This window comes from Dama dama, chromosome 20 (genome assembly GCF_033118175.1).
Source record: "Dama dama isolate Ldn47 chromosome 20, ASM3311817v1, whole genome shotgun sequence".
In the NCBI taxonomy this organism is placed as follows: Eukaryota; Metazoa; Chordata; class Mammalia; order Artiodactyla; family Cervidae; genus Dama; species Dama dama.
The window spans coordinates 12579597-12597650 of NC_083700.1; the positions used below are offsets into that span (position 1 = coordinate 12579597).

Below are 18054 nucleotides of genomic sequence, written 5' to 3' on the forward strand. Positions count from 1 at the left end.
ATATAACATGAATTTTTATTTTTAACAATTTTCTGCCAAAGGAAGAGTGGAACTCTAAAACCTTGAAATGTACCTGTTATCCTGAATTCTGAGAATTTGTACCATCTTTTTGATGGAATTAACACAGCAGTTTTAGTAAGCTGGGGTTTCTAGGACAGATTCTTGGGCAGAAACAAGGCTTTCATGAGTTTGAGAATGTCCCCTTTTCCTTGATGGTTCTTATTTGCATTTGAAATAGAATGAAAACTTCTCAATCTGATCTTTGAAGTGCCCTGTGAACTTGAATTTCATGAAATGTCCACCTTTTTTAGACACTGCAGTTTTCTCTGGAGCACTTCGTGTAATCTAATGATTACCTGGAATACTTACTTACTTGTGGTATTATGTCCTCCTACAATCTTGATCCCCGCCTCTCTGCCTTTTAAATCTTGGTTTGATACAATAGTTTCTATACTTCTACTCCCTGTTTCTTTGAATCAATTAATCTTTTCTTCTTTATTTATACATAGTAAGTGTGTACCTCTATTATGGTATTTCTTCCATTTTTTTCCCTATACTATAGGGATTTACTTAGTTGTAGGAGTCTTAAGAGAAAAGCCCAATTTCTATTCATTTTTTTTTTTTTTTTTCTTCAAAGGGCCTTGCATTTATTAGGTGCTCAGTGAAAGTAGGATAAAATAAATTCATTTAAAATCTTCCTGGTCTTTTACCTCTTCCTTTCCAAAGATGACGGCACTTTCGAACAACTGGGCAGCTCTGCGGAAGCTGTGGGCGGAGCGTCAGCAGCAGTATGAACAGTGCTTGAACCTGCATCTCTTCTACCGCGACAGTGAGCAAGTAGACAGCTGGATGAGCAGACAAGAGGTAACACAGGGGCTCGGCGAGTGTCCAGAAGCCACTTCTCCTGCTCCTTGTTCACTACTATCTGCATCCTCCCCACCACTTCAGCTCACCTGGGAATTAGAGGGTGAGCCACAAGAAGGAGAAAAGATCGACCCTCTCTGTAAGGCTCTTGAAATTCCCTCATGGACAAATGCACAGGAAACATATTTAAATACAAAGCACAGAGTTTTTAAACTTCTCTGAACGTGAGGCAAAATGAATATCTAATTGTTACGGGATCCGCGAAAGAAAAATGTGATGAGTCAGGTAGGGCTAACCAGAGATTTTCTGGTGGAGGTGAGTGGTCCTTTTGAGGATTTGAGAACACAGAATCATGCTTAGATTGGTTGGTTCAGACACTGAGATGAAGGTGATAAATTTGGATGAGAAGGTTGGGAAGGGAAGTCTGAAGCTGAGGTTCTGCTCTTTGAGGTTAGTCTCTATCTCCTCTCCTACCTTGTGTTAATTCCCTTCTTGCTTACCATCCCCCTCACTTCCTTTTTTATTCCTTTTCTCAGAGATATTCCAAAGGGAATGATTCTCACTGGTGAGGCACAGCTGGGATGTATCTTTCTGTCTTCTACAGGCCTTTCTGGAAAATGAGGACCTCGGAAATTCCTTGGGCAGTGTAGAAGCCCTTCGTCAGAAGCATGATGACTTTGAGGAAGCTTTTACTGCCCAGGAGGAGAAGATCACAGTAAGAAATGGGTCCTGGTTTGGGCATTGGCTTCATTTTTTTTTTTTTTTTAATCTTTAATTGAAGGATAATTGCTTTACAATGTTGTGCTGGTTTCTGCCTTACAGCAATGTGAATCAGCCATAAGTACACATATATTCCCTCCGTCTTGAACCTTCTTCCCATCCCCCACCCAATCCCACACCTCTAGACTATCACAGAGCACTGGGTTGAACTCCCTGTGTTATACACATCTCATAGATTACCAATCCTCAGACATGAGGGTCGTTTTTAAAAGAGAAAACATCCAGAAAAATAATCATACCCATTTTTTATCAACACATTTCTTATTCCACAAAGCATATTTAGAAAGTATTTATTTTTAAATTTTTTTCATAATTAGGTAAATTTATTTTTTAAAATTAATTTAATTGTAGGATAGTCCCTTTAAAATATTGTGACTTTTTTAGAAAGTTTTTAAAGATTTTGAGCAATTTATATTTTCTGAAACAGTGCCGGATTGTCTTATTTTTTTTCTGCAGTATAAATAGAAACTATGGGATCCATATCCAATATGAATCATAACTTAAAAGTTTGAACATATTATTTACATTTTTTAGTCTTTTCCTCTCCAGTAATATCTCCATTTAGCTTTCTTTAGTAATATCTACATACCTAGGTAGTATCTATTTTTTTCCTGTATATCTTCATCTATATGTCTTGCATTTAATGCTGCTATACTTTTCTTGTGAAACTTAAGTTACAGCGTCCCAGAAACTTGTCAATACATAAGCAAGTCTCAAAGAAGTATGAGGGAGACTTTATTTGTCCAATGCATGTATACTATATGTCTTTGGCAGTCTCCTAGGACAGTGCTGGGGTTAGCCAGAACTTGAACATGTGCATGTATACCACCAGCAATGACAACAATAACCACAAAACTCTAAATTACAGAGCTTGTTATGGCCCCTTCCCAGTTCATATGCTTATTAGGCCGATTTTCATTGGTAAAAGATAACAATGTAAAATAAATTATTGTTTATTAAATACATGTGTAATTTTACATCATTTTCCTATTCCCAATCAATTAATTCATCCTGAGCAGTTTTGAGAGTTTATGAATGAATATGAGCCAAAATTCACATGTATAATTTGACTCCATTCCCCATATAGCTAGAGATAGAGATGAAGATTATAAAGTACATATGGTATATGATGGATGGATGAGTGAATAGAAAGGTAGATAGACAAAGACTGGCCATTGAACAAGGCTGTATCAACAATGCTTCTTAAAAATTTAAAAATAGATCAAATATTCACCTCATAGTGAAAACAGGATTCATTCATTATAACCTAGATTAAGAAGAAACTACTGTGGCATAGAGAAAGTAATTGACCTGTCTGAGATTTACATTTTGAAATACAATTTATAACAGAAATCAGAAGTAGGACCCAGATCTTCTGACCCTGAATCTTGCCCTCTTCCCACACTGTCATGCTTCCTCTTTAAACAGTTAGCCAAACTATGGCCACTTACTGAGTGCCAATGAGAGAAAAACACTTTTACTTTTTTTTTCCAGACCGTAGACAAGACTGCAACCAAACTGATTGATGATAAGCATTATGATTCAGAGAACATCGCCACTATCCGGGACGGGGTATGTGCATCTGCCTGCCTGCGCACCTGGGTCAGGGAAAATGTTGGGGCATTGGTAACCGTGGTTGGCAGTAGATCTCAGGCATTCATATTTTATGTTTCTGACAGTGAGTTTGTTTATGGGTTTTGCAGCTGTTGGCCCGACGGGACGCTCTACGAGAAAAGGCTGCCACCAGACGCAGATTGCTGGAGGATTCATTCCTTCTGCAGCAACTGTATCAGGACTCAGATGACCTAAAGAACTGGATCAACAAAAAGAAAAAGTTGGCAGATGATGAAGATTACAAGGTAGGCAGGCTTGCAGAGCCTGGACGTACTCATTGGTACTTAATTTCATGGAATTAGAGTCTTGGAACTGAAAAGACAATAGCGTTCAGCTGGTGAGCCTCATTTTATAGGTGGAGAGACAGAATCTCAGAGAAGGGCAATGATTCCTCCAAGACTGTACTTCTGATTTCCAATTTTCCAATACCCTGTTGCCCATCACTCCTTTTCCCTGGTTCAATTCCCAGTGGTCCTTAACAGAGAGGGAAACCAGGAACTCTCCTCATTTAGCTGCATATCCCCCTCTCTGCTGCCCTATGCACCCTTATAGTAGGAAAATGTTGGGTCTAATCATGATGTACATTCAGGCTACCAGAAACTCAGAATTAACATAATGGTTTGATACAATATAGACTTACTGCTTTGTAGCTGGAAAGAAACAATTCCTTATTTTACAGATGAAGAAACCAGGATCTGGATTGTGTAGTGAGTTGCCCAAGGTTAACCAATTATTTAGATCTGTTTAACATAGAGTTAGACACATGGATTCTCTTGGGGGAAGGTAAACACTAGGCTTGAATTCACTCCCTGTCCTGTTTTAGTCTGTGTGACTTTGAAAAATTCCTTTGAGCCACATATAAGTTCCTTCACTTTGGTATTGTATAAAACACATATTTTTCACTCACAATATAAATTATTAATAGGCTTCCCTTATGGCACTGTGGTAAAGAATCTGCCTGCCAATGTGGGAGATGGAAAGAGAAGTGGGTTAGATCCCTGTGTTGGGAAGATCCCCTGGAGTAGGAAGTGGCAACCTGCTCCAGTATTCTTGCCTGGAAAATCCCACGGACAGAGGCGCCTAGTTGGCTACAATCCGTGGGGTTGGAGAGAGTCGAACATGACTGAGTGACTGAGCATGATAAACTGTTAAACTATTTTGCACACACACACACACACACATTCTTGGATTTACAGTCAGGACTGGAATCAGTCTCTTGATTTCTAGGTCAGTATGTATTCACTGTATTTACTTTCTAGATATCATTTAGTCTTCAATGTATACCTCTGATGCTCTTGTTCTAATATTCTTTTGATAGAACTTTGAGCATCTAATTTGTAACTTTCATTCTGTAAAAGTCAGCACTGTGTGATTGTGTTCCCTAAAGGAGTTATGGTCCCAGTGTATGTAGGGTAAACGGGTCTTCTCTGCTAAAGGCAGGAATGGAAAATAATCTCCATCTTTCATGGCAGCTGTAATTGATTGATAATCCTTACATATGGTGTCATATTTAAAATGATCTTCAGACCATATCCAGACTCAGTAGAAATAAATTCAGGGGGTGATTAGCCATGTCTGTCATTTGTATGAAAGGAGTGATTGGTCATAGTTTCCTGAGCATCCTCTGGCGCTATACTTGAACTAGGACAGTTCTGCCTTATATCTTCATCTTAGTTCACTTAGATTTATAGTGAAAAGAAATTCCTGTTCTCAAAATATCTGCCCCTCATTTTTCAAAGAATTTTTTTCTTTCATTGTTTTCATTTTCTCTCAGGATACACTGAACTTGAAGAGCCAGGTTCAAAAGCAGAAAGTCTTTAAAGAAGAATTGGCAGCTAATGAGATCCGGCTCAATAATGTACAGAAAACTGGCCAGGAGATGATTGAGAGCAATCATTATGCCTCCGAAAGTGTGGCTGCTCGTTTGAATGAAGTTACCAGCCTCTGGACTGAACTGCTGGGGGCTACAGAGCAGAAAGGTTAGAAGCAGAGTTTTTAAGAAATGAATTCCTAAATTCGGAAATCCACCTTCATCTTTGCCACCTTGAATTTACCTGGTGGCCTCTGTGAGAAGGGAGGGATGCTGCTCATTTGCTTCCTTGTGTTTTCCTCTATTGATGAAGAAATTTAAAAAATCTAACCTAAACTCATCATACTATATATTAACACAGTTCTTTTCTTCAGATATGTAGGTCTTTTCAACTGAAATTATATTTGTTTTCTTTTCACTTTTCTCCCTCTTTTTTCTTCCTGTTGGATAATATTCAGATACCATGAATTCAATATTAACTATACATCTAAAATGAGTGTCCGTAAATTCAATAATACATCTTTTTGTCCTATAAATGAAGCAATGTATTCTGACTCGGGTTATTAAATTAGGCATTAAAATATGGTTGGGGCCACATGTGATGTTCCCATAATATTTTATTCTTATGAAAAGGCTTGATGACTTGCTTTTTTCACCTATCTGGGCATATTCAGGTTCTGTTGTAAGCTCTTAAAAAATTCCCATGTCTGCTTGAGTAGCCTCTACTTAAATTTAATTTCACCTCTTACTTTGGAAAACAAATCAATTATCATAATTAATACAAATAATGATGCTTTTTCTGTCAATAATCCCTTTGTTATAAACATTATCTATAGACATGTCTCTGTCCTGGTTATAGAAAATATACATCATACTGATTTTGTCAGATATCCTGATTTTTGGTTTAGGAAAAAAAATCAACTTGACTGCAACAAGAAGTTGCTGTTAGTTCATGTCACAGAAATAATACAAATGATTGCTATAAGATCATATGATAAAGAATTTAGCTGAGAACAGTGGATAATCAAGATATTTTCTGAAAGAGAAAATTGTAGGGTGTGGTTTGTGATAAAGAACAGGCACTAAGGCAGAGGTGGCTGATGGCTAGCAAAGTTCTGAGAAAGATATTTAGGAAAAGATACTTCAAAATTTCAAACTGAGCTAACTCCAAGTTTTATTCTTTTCTTGGAAAATGACATATTTATGCTTGAATCCCTTTGAAAGGGAGGTCTCAATAGAGAATAATGAGTGACAAGATAGTTAAAAATCTAACATAGGCCCATACCTCAACAAGAAATGAACATATTGTTTATATCTGTTTTGAGAACACTACTATCTTCAAAAGCAAATCCTATCTGGATTCTACAAATTAATGGTAATTTCTTATATAATCACATGTTAGACAGTTATATTTTCCCCATTGGACTAGCCAAACATTATATTATCCCTTAAGTTGGTATAACTTGTGATAGCATATAATGAGGATAAGTTATGATACCTGTCTTATACCTGATGTCTTTTCCTAGGGATCCAGTTGGATGAAGCTAATAAGCAGTTGCAATTTGAAAATACTGCAGAAGAACTGATGCAATGGCTAGAGGATGTGGAATGGCAGGCTAGGTCTCAGGATTATGGGAAAGGCCTAGCAGATGTACAGAATCTGCTCAGGAAACATAACCTCCTGGAGTCTGCTGTGGCTACTCGTCAGGTTTGTTGCTAGCTCTTTGACCAATCATGGGCCAAGTTTCTTATATACATTCTGAACACATTCATCATAATTATTATTTAAAAAAAAGAGTGAGACAGAGCAGGAAGCTGTTAGGTATTTAGAATAGGAAAAAGAAGTTCAAAATGATGGTGAAGAAAGACAAAGAAAGGAAAAAGCCCATGAAAATGGAACAGAAGAAAATTTGAGGACAAGAGTGAGAACCTCAGGTGAAACAAACACACCCCTTTCTTGGCTAGCCCAATTTGCATAAGGCAGGCTCATTGGGGAGGAGACAAAACATATAAAAAGAGGAAGCCAAGATGGATTGAGGCCTCTCCTTTGGAGTTAGCCCACCCTCACGCCTCAGGGGTGTACTGTCCTCTACTTGCTAAATAAAACTGAGCTGTAACCAAGCTGTAACACTGGTCCACCATTTCAAATATTTGCTCCCATGAGACAGAACTGAAGAAATTACACACTCCCCCAACATATCTGGTGCCATGACTTGGATGATATGCCAGGAGAGTGTGTAATTTCCTTGATTCTGTCTGTAGCAGCAAAGATTTGAAATGGTGCACCAGTGTTACAGCTTGGTTACAGTTCAGTTTTATTCAGCAAGCAGAGGGTAGTATACACTTGAGGCATGAGGGTGGGCTGACCCCAAAGGAGAGGCCTCAATCCATCTTGGTTTCCTCTTTTTATATGTTTTTTCTCCTCCCCCCTGAGTCTGCCCTGTGCAAATTGGGCTAGCCAAGAAGGGCACGTGTTTGTTTCACCTGAAGTTCTCACTCTGGTCCACAGATTTTCTTTTGTTTCATTTCCATGGACTTTGTCTTTTTTTTTGGTTTTCTTCACTGCCATTTTGGACTCCTTTTTTCTATTCTAACTACCTAACAAAGCCAAATTCAAAACGTTTAGTTGGTCAACTACCTCTTTCCAGTATCTCCTTTATCCAGCTATTCTTCTTGGTGCCTGGTGTCTTTTGTCAGAACCCCACGGCTGATATAAGACTTTATTGACTCTTCTAAATATGACACTGTACTCTCAATCCAGAAAACTGGATTTTATATAGCCTTATCACTTACTAGTTCTGTGGTGTATCTTTTCACCTTTTTGCACCTCAGTTTACTTACCTGTAAAATAAAAGTTTGGATAAAATTGTCTCTTTCTATTCTGGCATCCTACAATTCAAAACTTGAAATATTTTTAATTGTACCTTTTTTTTTTTTTTTTTCCATAAGAAAATTGAAACCCAGAGAAATGAAGTGACTTCTCCGATGTCACAAAGAAAATTAACAGCAGGGCCAGGACTATGAAACAGATGTCTAGGCTGTTGGTTTCAAAGCTACCCACTGAAATTGTACCAGACTACTTGTTTAAGTAAATTTATCCAATAACTTTTTACAGTATGGATGTTACTGAGTCCGATCTCACCCTGCTTGTCATACAACAGGCCAGTGAATCCGAGAGATGAAATACTGAGGCAAGGAAGAGACTTTAATCGGGGAGCCAGCAGACCAAGAAAAAGGCAGGCCGATGCCTCAAAATAGCCATCTTATTGGGGTCTGGGTGCCAGGTTCTTTTATCGATCAGAGAGAAAGAAGCGATCAGGAACTAAAGTCAAAAGGCAGAAGAGAGAGGGAGCAACAGTGGGGAAGTAAAGTAAAAGGTCTTCGGTCTTGCAAAACATCTCCAAGAGAATGTCCAGCCTGAAGAAGTGGTGTGTTAATCTCTTCTATTCACAGGTGGGCAGGGACAAGCTATCTGTCAGTAAGCTGAACAAAGGGTTCAGGGTCCTCCAGGAAAGCCATTGAGTATGATTATAATAACAAAAGCAATGAAAAAAAAGTCGGAATAGTTTCCAAAATGTAGTCAGAATTGGCTTCCTCCCTGCAGCAGAGATACTCTATGTGAGTTTCTAGAGAATTCAGTGGAAATCAACTTTCAGTTGACTCAATTTCTCATCCCAGGAATCCAAGCTTGTATTGAATTGTATTGTAACTGCTTGTATTGACAGCAGTTAATATTATCAAGCCTTAGGTTCCAGAAGGTCTGCAGGCTACTGCTCATGATCTTCAAGCAGTTAATTTCTTCTATTTGGTGGTGGTTTTAGCATATGAAAAACTCAGGAAATATGTATCAGATACTATTATCTGGCTACTTCAGAAAGGAGCTAACACAGAAGGTATGGGGGAGGGATTTGTCCCAGGAAGGCCTGTAGGGTCCCGCTTGGTTATACTCCTAGTTGGAGTAGAGGCTAAGATACCATGCTTGCAAAAGAAATTTTAGATATGAACTACCAAAGCTGAAAAAGGTCATAAATATTCTCTAGTCTTTATTATATGTTATATATATTAAATATTATCTAAAGTTTTAATTATATAGATGGGGAAACTAATTTTAAAACAGGTGGACACTGGATAAAATAGCAACTGACTCTCAGCCAAGTCTATCTCTTTAGTCTGATTCATCATGCATTACATTAGCTTTCAGATAGTACAGTGGTACCATAATCATGATGACAATTATGATGTTTTAAAATCACTCCATTATACAATGATGTTTTTCAAAGTTAAACTGTCCTAAGAGATGAGAACAGTTGGCTAGTAGAAGATTATAATTTTAACTCTTTATGGAGTCTTTAATTCTTTATTGAGAAGTGAATATACACTTTAAGAAGCTATTGATGATCAGTAGTTTGTTCCAAATAGAGAAGAGATAGGTCAAACCCTGTATAGGTTGAGCACAGAACAGCAAACTAGGATAAGTAAAACCAATACCTGCTGTACATACATCTTTTAGAAGAACTCCTTTTATCATCAACTGCCCTTCCCAACAACAGAATGAAACAAGCAGAAAAACAAAACTCCCATGTACTGTGCTACTGCTAGACAGTCATAGTTGACCTTGTTAATAAAGATGAAATGAATCTCTTGTATCTATTTTACTATGCAGTAATATGATTAAACTTTTATTTCTAGGAAGATTCCTCAAACTTCTGCTTCTGGTTTTCCCTTTTCTCATGTATAAGTCAAATGGGAACAGTTATTCCCTTAGATTCGTACAACTAGTAGTCAAAGAAAGGCCTTTGAATTTCTCTTTTTGGGGTTCTGATACTTGTTTCACAGAGCCACATTTCATCTCACAGGCATTGTTCCTGCTCCGCAACAAACAATAATAGCTCATTATAAAGAACAAGAAAGGAGTTGGAAGGGGGACTGAGAAAGAAAAAGCTTCCCGCTATCTTCTTCGGGGCCTCAATTTAGCAACACTCCCAATCAAGGAAGGCTTTGTAGTTCTGGTTTCCCTGATTTCTTTGGTGCCCTCTATAAACATTTTGTCCTTTCTAGCACATGACTTTGGGGCTTCCCAGTGGCTCAGTGATAAAGAATCCACCTGCCAATGCAGGAGATGTGGGTTTGATCCCTGAGTGGGGAGGATCCCCTGGAGAAGGAAATGACATCCATTCCAATATTCCTGCCTGAGAAATTCCAAGGATAGAGGAGCCTGGTGGGCTATAGATCATAGTATTGCAAAAGAGCCAGACATGATTTAAACAACAACATGTTATTTCAGAACTATTTTCCTATAAATAGCTTTTGGCATGATGAATTGGTTCTTAGTGTAGCAACCTCTCCCACTCTATTTCACTGATTTGATTTAGAACTTTAAACACAAGCGCATATAGGAGCTGATTCTCCTTATCACCCCCTGCCCAACACCAACCCCCACCCCCAACCCCAGATACCAGCTACCAAACTCTCATCCTTTTCTTACTAAATCATGGGACTTTCTGATCCCTGTCCTATTTCTCCTTTAGGATCAGGTGGACACCCTCACAGAACTGGTGGCATATTTTGAAGAAATAATCCATCCCGATGCTGGGAATATGCGGGAAAGGCAGGAGTACCTGGTATCCCAGTTTGAAGCCCTGAAAGAGCGACTGGCCTACCGGAAGAATAAGCTCATTGACCTTTTCCACCTGTACCAGATCCAGAGAGATACAGAGGATGAGGAGGCCTGGATCCAAGAGACAGAACCCTCAGTGGCTTCCACCTACCTCGGTTAGTAAGTCATAGAGCATCAACAGGCAGAGCCAGAAGGAGACCAAGGTCTGCAGATGGTTTGAAAGCTCAGGGACACAGTAACTAAGTTTATGCTCAGGTCTTTCCCCTTAGACACTTGAAAATTTTTCAGGCTTTCAAAGAAAAAAAAAAAAAAAGATTTTTAGAAAAATTTATATGAGAGGTTTATCTCCTAATATCAAACATGAAAAATGTCACAGATTTAAGGCCTCTGGGAAGAGCTAAAGTATGACCAGCTTTTTGCTACTTGCTCTAACTTAACTTATTGTCAAGGTCCTTGGCTGAGTGGTCATAGTTAATGTTTGAGGTACCAAGTGTTTCTGTCTACATTGTCAGTAGTTCCCTTTTATAAGGGGAATTTTCACAAGGATGTATTAATATATGAGCTATTACAAAGATAAAAGGAATGAAACAGCAGATAGAGTACTTTTTTTTTTTTCCCTTTGGAAGCTATTGGTTTACCATTGTTAAAGCCAGGACACTTGCATTGAAATAGAGAAAAAAGTGCACACAGATATAATGTAAACTTAACTTACATATATTGGGTACATCTGTGAGAGACTGGATCGTGATGAGAGGAGGAACTAGTCTGGGAAAACTTCCTAGAAGAGGAAAGATATCTTTGAAGGAGAGATGAGCGTAGAGATTTGCAGACTTTTAGTGTGAAGGAAACGGAGGAAAATTTTAGAGGAAAGAGAGGTGAAGACTGGATGGGAGACAGGGAGGATGAAGTAGCTGGAGCCGGAGACTTTAGAAGGAGGAGGAAATGAATACTATGTAGTTTTTATTATGGCTTGTTAATGTTAACCAATGGTGAGGCACCTTTTGTAAATTATTTCTAATCTTTACAAAGAAAATTACAGAACAGTTATTATTAGTTTTGAGGATTTAATAACTTTCTGGAACCCATAGAAATAATAAGTAGAAGAGCCTGCTTTTTATACTACAATGTGTTAAAAGAAATTGGTTGCATGATATATTGAAAGTTTGAGTTGAAGAGTTACTTGCCTTTCTACCTGTCATCCAAAGAGAAGAGCGATGTATTCCTCATTTTTCGTAGAATAATAAATTGAAATTTCTTAGTACAAAATGGCAAGGGGAAGAACAAAGCCAAGCAGAGATAATTAATTCAGACAATGTAAATTTTAGGAAGCCTGCTTAATGAATTCAATGGGAAGAACTTGTAGGTCCAAGAGTTAAAAAGAAGTAGAATAAGATCTTCTTATTCTGTGCACTACAACAATGACCTTGAAATTATTTTTATCTCTAGGCAAAGACCTGATTACCTCCAATAATCTTCTGAACAGACACCGTGTCATCCAGGCTAACATTGCCAGCCATGAGCCACGCATCCAAATGATCACAGAGAAGGGAAACAAAATGGTAGAGGAAGGTATGCATGATTCAAATTGAAATGACCTGTCACCACTTTACCAAATTTATGGGAAGAAGTTTTTCCAATTTTAGGGCTTCATTCCTTTGTCTACATTGATACTTTTACCTGTATAATTTTCCTTTTAGGTGAAGTTTCTCTAACATTTCCTCTAGTGAGGTCCTACTAATAATAGATTCTCTGGGCTTTTTCTTTGATCTAAAAGACTTACTTTTGCCTCCATTTTTGAAACACATTTTCACTGGTTATAAAATTATTGTCGGACAGTGTCTTTAAGTATTTTTAAGATGCTACTGCACATCTTCTGACTTGCATAGTTTCTGGTAAGAAGCGTGCTTCATTCCTGTCTTTGCTCTTTTGCATGTAATGCTTTTTTTCCTCTGACTCTTTAAAGCTTTTTATCACTGACTTTTACCAACTTGGTGTACTTTTCTTTGTTTCTGCAGCTTTGCAGAAACAAAGATCCAGAGCTTCTTGGATCTGCTTTCTTATTGTTCTTCCAGGGAAGATTTTATTCTGGAACTAATTTAGAGGATTAGTCCGCTACTAAGGTACAAGCCTTATGAGGACACTATATCATTCATTATAATATCTTTCCACTTTGCAAAATATTTCCCCGTTGTCTCATTTGGCTAACCGACTGTGTTCATGGTCTCCTTTCCACAGGCTGCAGGCCTGCAGTTCGTCTTGTTTCTGTTGTCTGCCCTCTGGTGGGTGAGATTGGTCTAGGGGTTTGTTACAGGCTTCCTGGTGGGAGGGATTGATACCTGCACTTTGGTTGGTAGAGCTGAGTCTTTTCCCTCTGTTGAGCAGGGCCACATGAGGTGTTGTGTTTTGGCGTGTCTGTGAGCTTAGCATGACTTCAGTCAACTTGCTTTTGCTGATGGGTGGTGCAGTATTTCTCTCTTGCTGGTTGTTTGGTGAGACATGTCAGGCGTTGGTGCCTGCAGGCAGTTGGGTGGAGCCGGAGCCATGTCCAGATAGATGCCACAGAGGGACCAGGAGGCACCAGACCACAGCTGAAACTGGAATATGATATCACAACTGTGGCTAGGGACATACCAGCATCACATATGCTCAAAAAGGGCAATTTTGACCACTTTATGTCTTTCTACTTTGCTTCTTCAAGTTGTTTCAGTCGTAACCAACTCTTTGTCACCCCATAGATCATAGCCTGCCAGGATCCCTCTGTCCGTGGGATTCTCCAAGCAAGAATATTTGAGTGGGTTGCCATTCCCTTCTCCAGGGAATTTTCTTGACCCAAAGATTGAATTTGTGTCTCCTGCACTGGCAGGCGGGTTCTTTACCACTAGCACCACCTGGGAAGCCCATATCTTTCCACTTTGCTGGGAGCTAATTTTAAATATTCACAACACTTTGTGGTCCTTAGGAGTTTTTTGGTCTACTTCTTTCCAGTCTTCTTTTTCTTCCCCTTTAAGAGTTTCCTGGTACATGTCTGCCAAGGAATAATCGGTCAAATACTTCAAGGGACCTTTGCAAATTTCCAAAACACCCTCGCTGGTCCATCAGTCTAGTCAGCATTCTGCTCCATACATTCTAGCTGTCTTGTCTTCCCTCAGCTCTGACGTCTGTCTCAGCGTGTTGTGATTGCTATTGATAGTTCTGTGGTCCTAGCGTGCTAACCCTCTTAGCACCACAGGGTATATACTGCCCCAGGCCTGAGCTGTGACATTCATAAAGGCATAGCTCATTTCTTTCCCTTCTCTCAGGAGTCACACTCTTTTGCCTATTGTCTGAAAATCATTATATCTTACAGTCTGTCCTGTTTTCTAGTTGTTTAGGATAGGAGAACAAATTTTGTAGTAATAAGTTCTTTATGGGCAGAAGTGAAAATCTGCTGGTTGACTTTTGCCAACACTACACTGTATTTTCTTGATTTATCTGTTGGGGTGTTCACCAAATTCTGAAAATGTACTTAACACGATCTAAGGAAAATTTTTGATTCATCAATATTAAAAAAAAAAAAAAAAAACAGAAATGAAAATTAGCTGATTTTTCTGTTTAGGCTAGAGAATGCATGTTTTTAGTGCTCTGAACAGTACCCACATATAGGTATTTTGTTTTCATTCCCTACATCAGAGATTGTATCTTCCAATTCACCACCACACATACACTCTATCCTTCATTAACATCTACCTATGCTTAATCTCACATATGACATTTCAGTTCCTAGGAATTTAGGTAAAATGTCATATTGACTTCATGCAGCATGATCCTCATGGCTCCCTTTCTCTCTCCCAGGTTTCCAAAAGGATTAAAATAGAGTGGACATTAATAAGGGTAAAATTCTCCTTTTCTATACCTACCTCATAGGACACTTTGCTGCAGAAGATGTGGCCTCTAGGGTCAAGAGTTTGAATGAGAATATGGAATCTCTCCAGGCTCGAGCTACTAGACGGCAGAATGATCTTGAAGCCAACGTCCAATTCCAGCAGTACCTAGTCGATCTGCACGAAGCAGAAGCATGGATTAGAGAGAAGGAACCTATAGTAGACAACACTAACTATGGGGCTGATGAAGAAGCAGCTGGGGTAAGGAGGGCATAGAGAAAGATATTGTCTGATACTTACCAAATTGGTACCAAATGTGTACCTCATTAGATTGTGTGATAGTGTTAGGTTTTCTTAGATCATTTGGGGTTTCCAGAGTGATAACTTTTGGGCTTCCTCTGCTGGGATAACCTGAATTAATAAAAATCCCAAAAGATATGCCACATTTTCCTAATCCCATAGAAATCCATATTTCTCAGAGATTATCTAACCCCCCAAAATCATGACCAGACATCTCTGCCTGACTCGGTTCCATCCTAAACTTCCCAGGCTAACTTTGGGATTTCACAAGCCAACTATGGTTTTAACATATGCTTAATCACTTTATTATAATAAAGTCAAGCAGACACATTAGGGTAAGAAGAATCTCAAAGGTTATAATTACTCTGCATATCCATTTCTTTATTTTGTTCATTATTCTATGGTGAGCTAGTATAGTATTTCACAAACCCTAGAAATACTTGACATGAGCATCTAAAGATATGCTAATATTTAATCCTACAAAGCAATGTTATCAATAGCATTTTATTTCAGCTGTGGTGTGCATTGATAAAATGCTTGTGCAATTTGACTTTGTTTTGATTAAAACAAATATATTGAAATTGTTGTTCGTTTAACTCCTATTTTTTGATACCTGCAAATTTAGTATCTTTTAGTAGGAATTAGGACAATAAGTATATCATAAAAGAAGTTTAGTGATCTTCCTGTATTTGCTTCTGATGATTTTCCCATCAACAAATTCAGGCTCTTCTAAAGAAGCATGAGGCCTTTCTAGTGGATCTGAAGGCTTTTGGAAACAGTATGCAAGCTCTTCGGGATCAGGCAGAAGCCTGCCAGGTAAGAAAGACTTAAGTAAAACAAGAATCCCATTCTCCACTGCAGAAGAAAAGGAATTGTCACCAATTTTTACTTTACATAGTCTAGGAAGCAATTGCAGTAGAAAATACTGTCCTGTGATCTTTAGGCAGGCACTGTAGCATCTTTGTAGCATCTACAGAGATTCAGTGCAAAAGAATTTCTCAATAAGGGTTATAATTTTTGTTCATTGGTATATTTGTTTCCTTTTTCCTTTTATATTTCCATTTTCCTTTCTTTTACTTCTTTTATTCACATCTCTCCTTTTTATGTTCCTTCCTTCCTTAGTTATCTTTTATACCAACACATATTAAATGTCTACCATGTGCAAGTATGAATAAAGGAATAATTCTGACTTGAAGGAAAGTTATAGTCTGTTAGGCCATGAATTTTAACAAATAACATATGATAGATACATGAATGAGAAAAACAATCTCAAAGAAAAAAGTGTTTCATTCTCTTGATATTAGAGTGCTGGAGGATAGGAAAATCATAGCTGAGGCAAGCCAGTTTATCTGAATTAGTTTTGTAAGGGTGGTTTACTATGCAGATAAGGAGAAGATGGGTTCTTCTAGTGAATAAGCTATGAGAGAAAATGCTCTGAAGCACAAAATAATCAAGTGTATTGTGAGAATGGCGAGACTGCAAGGTAGAAATAAGTGTCTGGAAGACTGACGGAAGCAGGAATCAACTAAATGATATGGATGTCTCCTGAGTAGAGCGGAAAGAAAAGAGACACACTTTTCACATTCAAGAAATTCTTTCTTATGAGGGGCTCTGAATCCATACACTGCAAGTAGAAAATATATAGGTTTACTATGTCAATAAGTATCAGAGTTTTAGTGCTATGCCTTCCTCAAGCTCTGCACAGTAGGTGCCTACATAAAAAGAGGTGGATTTATGAATTGCAAGCTGTGAGGAAATAGTACCTGAAGGATACAAAGTCAGAGGGATATATAAGGGGAGGGACATCTTCACATCCCATCTGAAAAAGATGTGAAGGGTGATTGTACTTGTTCATTCTCTCAGAGATAAGATATTTGGGGGAAATGAAAATCAGAAAAGACTGTATCTTGGAGGGCAGGTTTCTTGCTAAAGAGAGAAACAAGATATTTGGTGTAGGTTTATTTTCTCAAATATTAAAATTCTAGGGCCTCCCTGTGCTGTAGTTCATTCATCTCTAAAAAAAAGAAAAGAAAATACACATTTCGTCTACAAAATACTTTAAGGACCTAGGGAATGAAGAAAGTGATGAGAGATGGTGGATCTTTCACTTTCTCAATTTTCTGAAACACGGATGCGTGCAATCCTTTAATATCTGCTTAAGACTGGTGATTTAGAGCATGCATTTAATATGTTTTTGACAAATTAAATTCTTCCTTGCTCACTCTATATACTTATTTCCCAATCTGCCTGTCCCCGAGAAGTGCTAAGATGAAATGACATTTCTAAAGATACCATATTGCATAGCTCTGTCACTGGCATCCAGATAAGAGGTTGTTACCAGGAGCTCCTCTCTCCTTCAGGTGCAGGGACAGCCCACCATGGGTACAGAAAGATCTTTCCTATGGGAGACTCGAATGTTCTTCTTCCTATTTTTGTTCAGAAACAGCAGGCTGCACCTGTGGAGGTGGCTGCTCCAGAAGAGAGGGTTGTGGCTTTATATGACTTCCAGGCCCGCTGCTCCCGAGAAGTCACCATGAAGAAAGATGACGTCTTAACACTGCTCAGTTCCATCAGCAAGGTGACTTTCCTTTCTACTTTTCTCCCCATCAACAAGATGGCTCTTGCAGTTGACTCTCCCAACCCTATCAGATATGGGTATATTTTAACCAGTCAGTATTTTTCTTTTGCTCTCTGTCTTAAATAACCATAATTTACTGAGTAGTATCATCCCTCCAGATATTGCATAAGATCCTGTAAATATCTTTTGAGATTACAAAATACCAATTTCACACTTAACAAAGTGAGGACTCAAGGAGCTTAAGTAACTAGCCCAAAGACTTATAAGCCATGAATGACAATTCTATAATATGTTTACAGGATTAAAACTTGTCTCTTCGTCTCATCTTTGCTTGTTCCTATTCTGTGCCAGTGTTCCTAGTAATGGTAAAAAATGGCTGAGCTTAAGAGGAGCCTGGTTAAGGAGAGGTCTTTTGTCAACTTGGTTTTCCTTTAGCCTTCATGACTGTGAGAACAGTAACAAAATATTGTCTAATATTTAAAATATATTTATCATAGGATCTCATGTAAACAGCAAGGTTCTAATGTACAGCACAGGGAACTATATTCAATATCCTATGGTAAAACATAATGGAAAAAATATTTTTAAAAAGGAGGTATAGACATGTATAACTGAATCACTTCACTGTACT

General features: G+C 38.3%; 1 protein-coding gene across 1 annotated transcript in view; it reads left to right on the forward strand.

Annotated features, from left to right (window-relative positions):
• SPTA1 (spectrin alpha, erythrocytic 1) overlaps positions 1-18054 on the forward strand; it is a 67692-nt gene that overhangs the window by 13015 nt on the left and 36623 nt on the right. Inside the window, exons 11-21 of the mRNA XM_061119824.1 lie at positions 727-864; positions 1469-1579; positions 3139-3216; positions 3348-3503; positions 5033-5237; positions 6595-6776; positions 10597-10840; positions 12132-12254; positions 14589-14806; positions 15569-15661; positions 17286-17423. Coding sequence (XP_060975807.1) covers positions 727-864; positions 1469-1579; positions 3139-3216; positions 3348-3503; positions 5033-5237; positions 6595-6776; positions 10597-10840; positions 12132-12254; positions 14589-14806; positions 15569-15661; positions 17286-17423 — 1686 coding nt within the window. The remainder of the gene's footprint in view (positions 1-726; positions 865-1468; positions 1580-3138; positions 3217-3347; positions 3504-5032; positions 5238-6594; positions 6777-10596; positions 10841-12131; positions 12255-14588; positions 14807-15568; positions 15662-17285; positions 17424-18054) is intronic.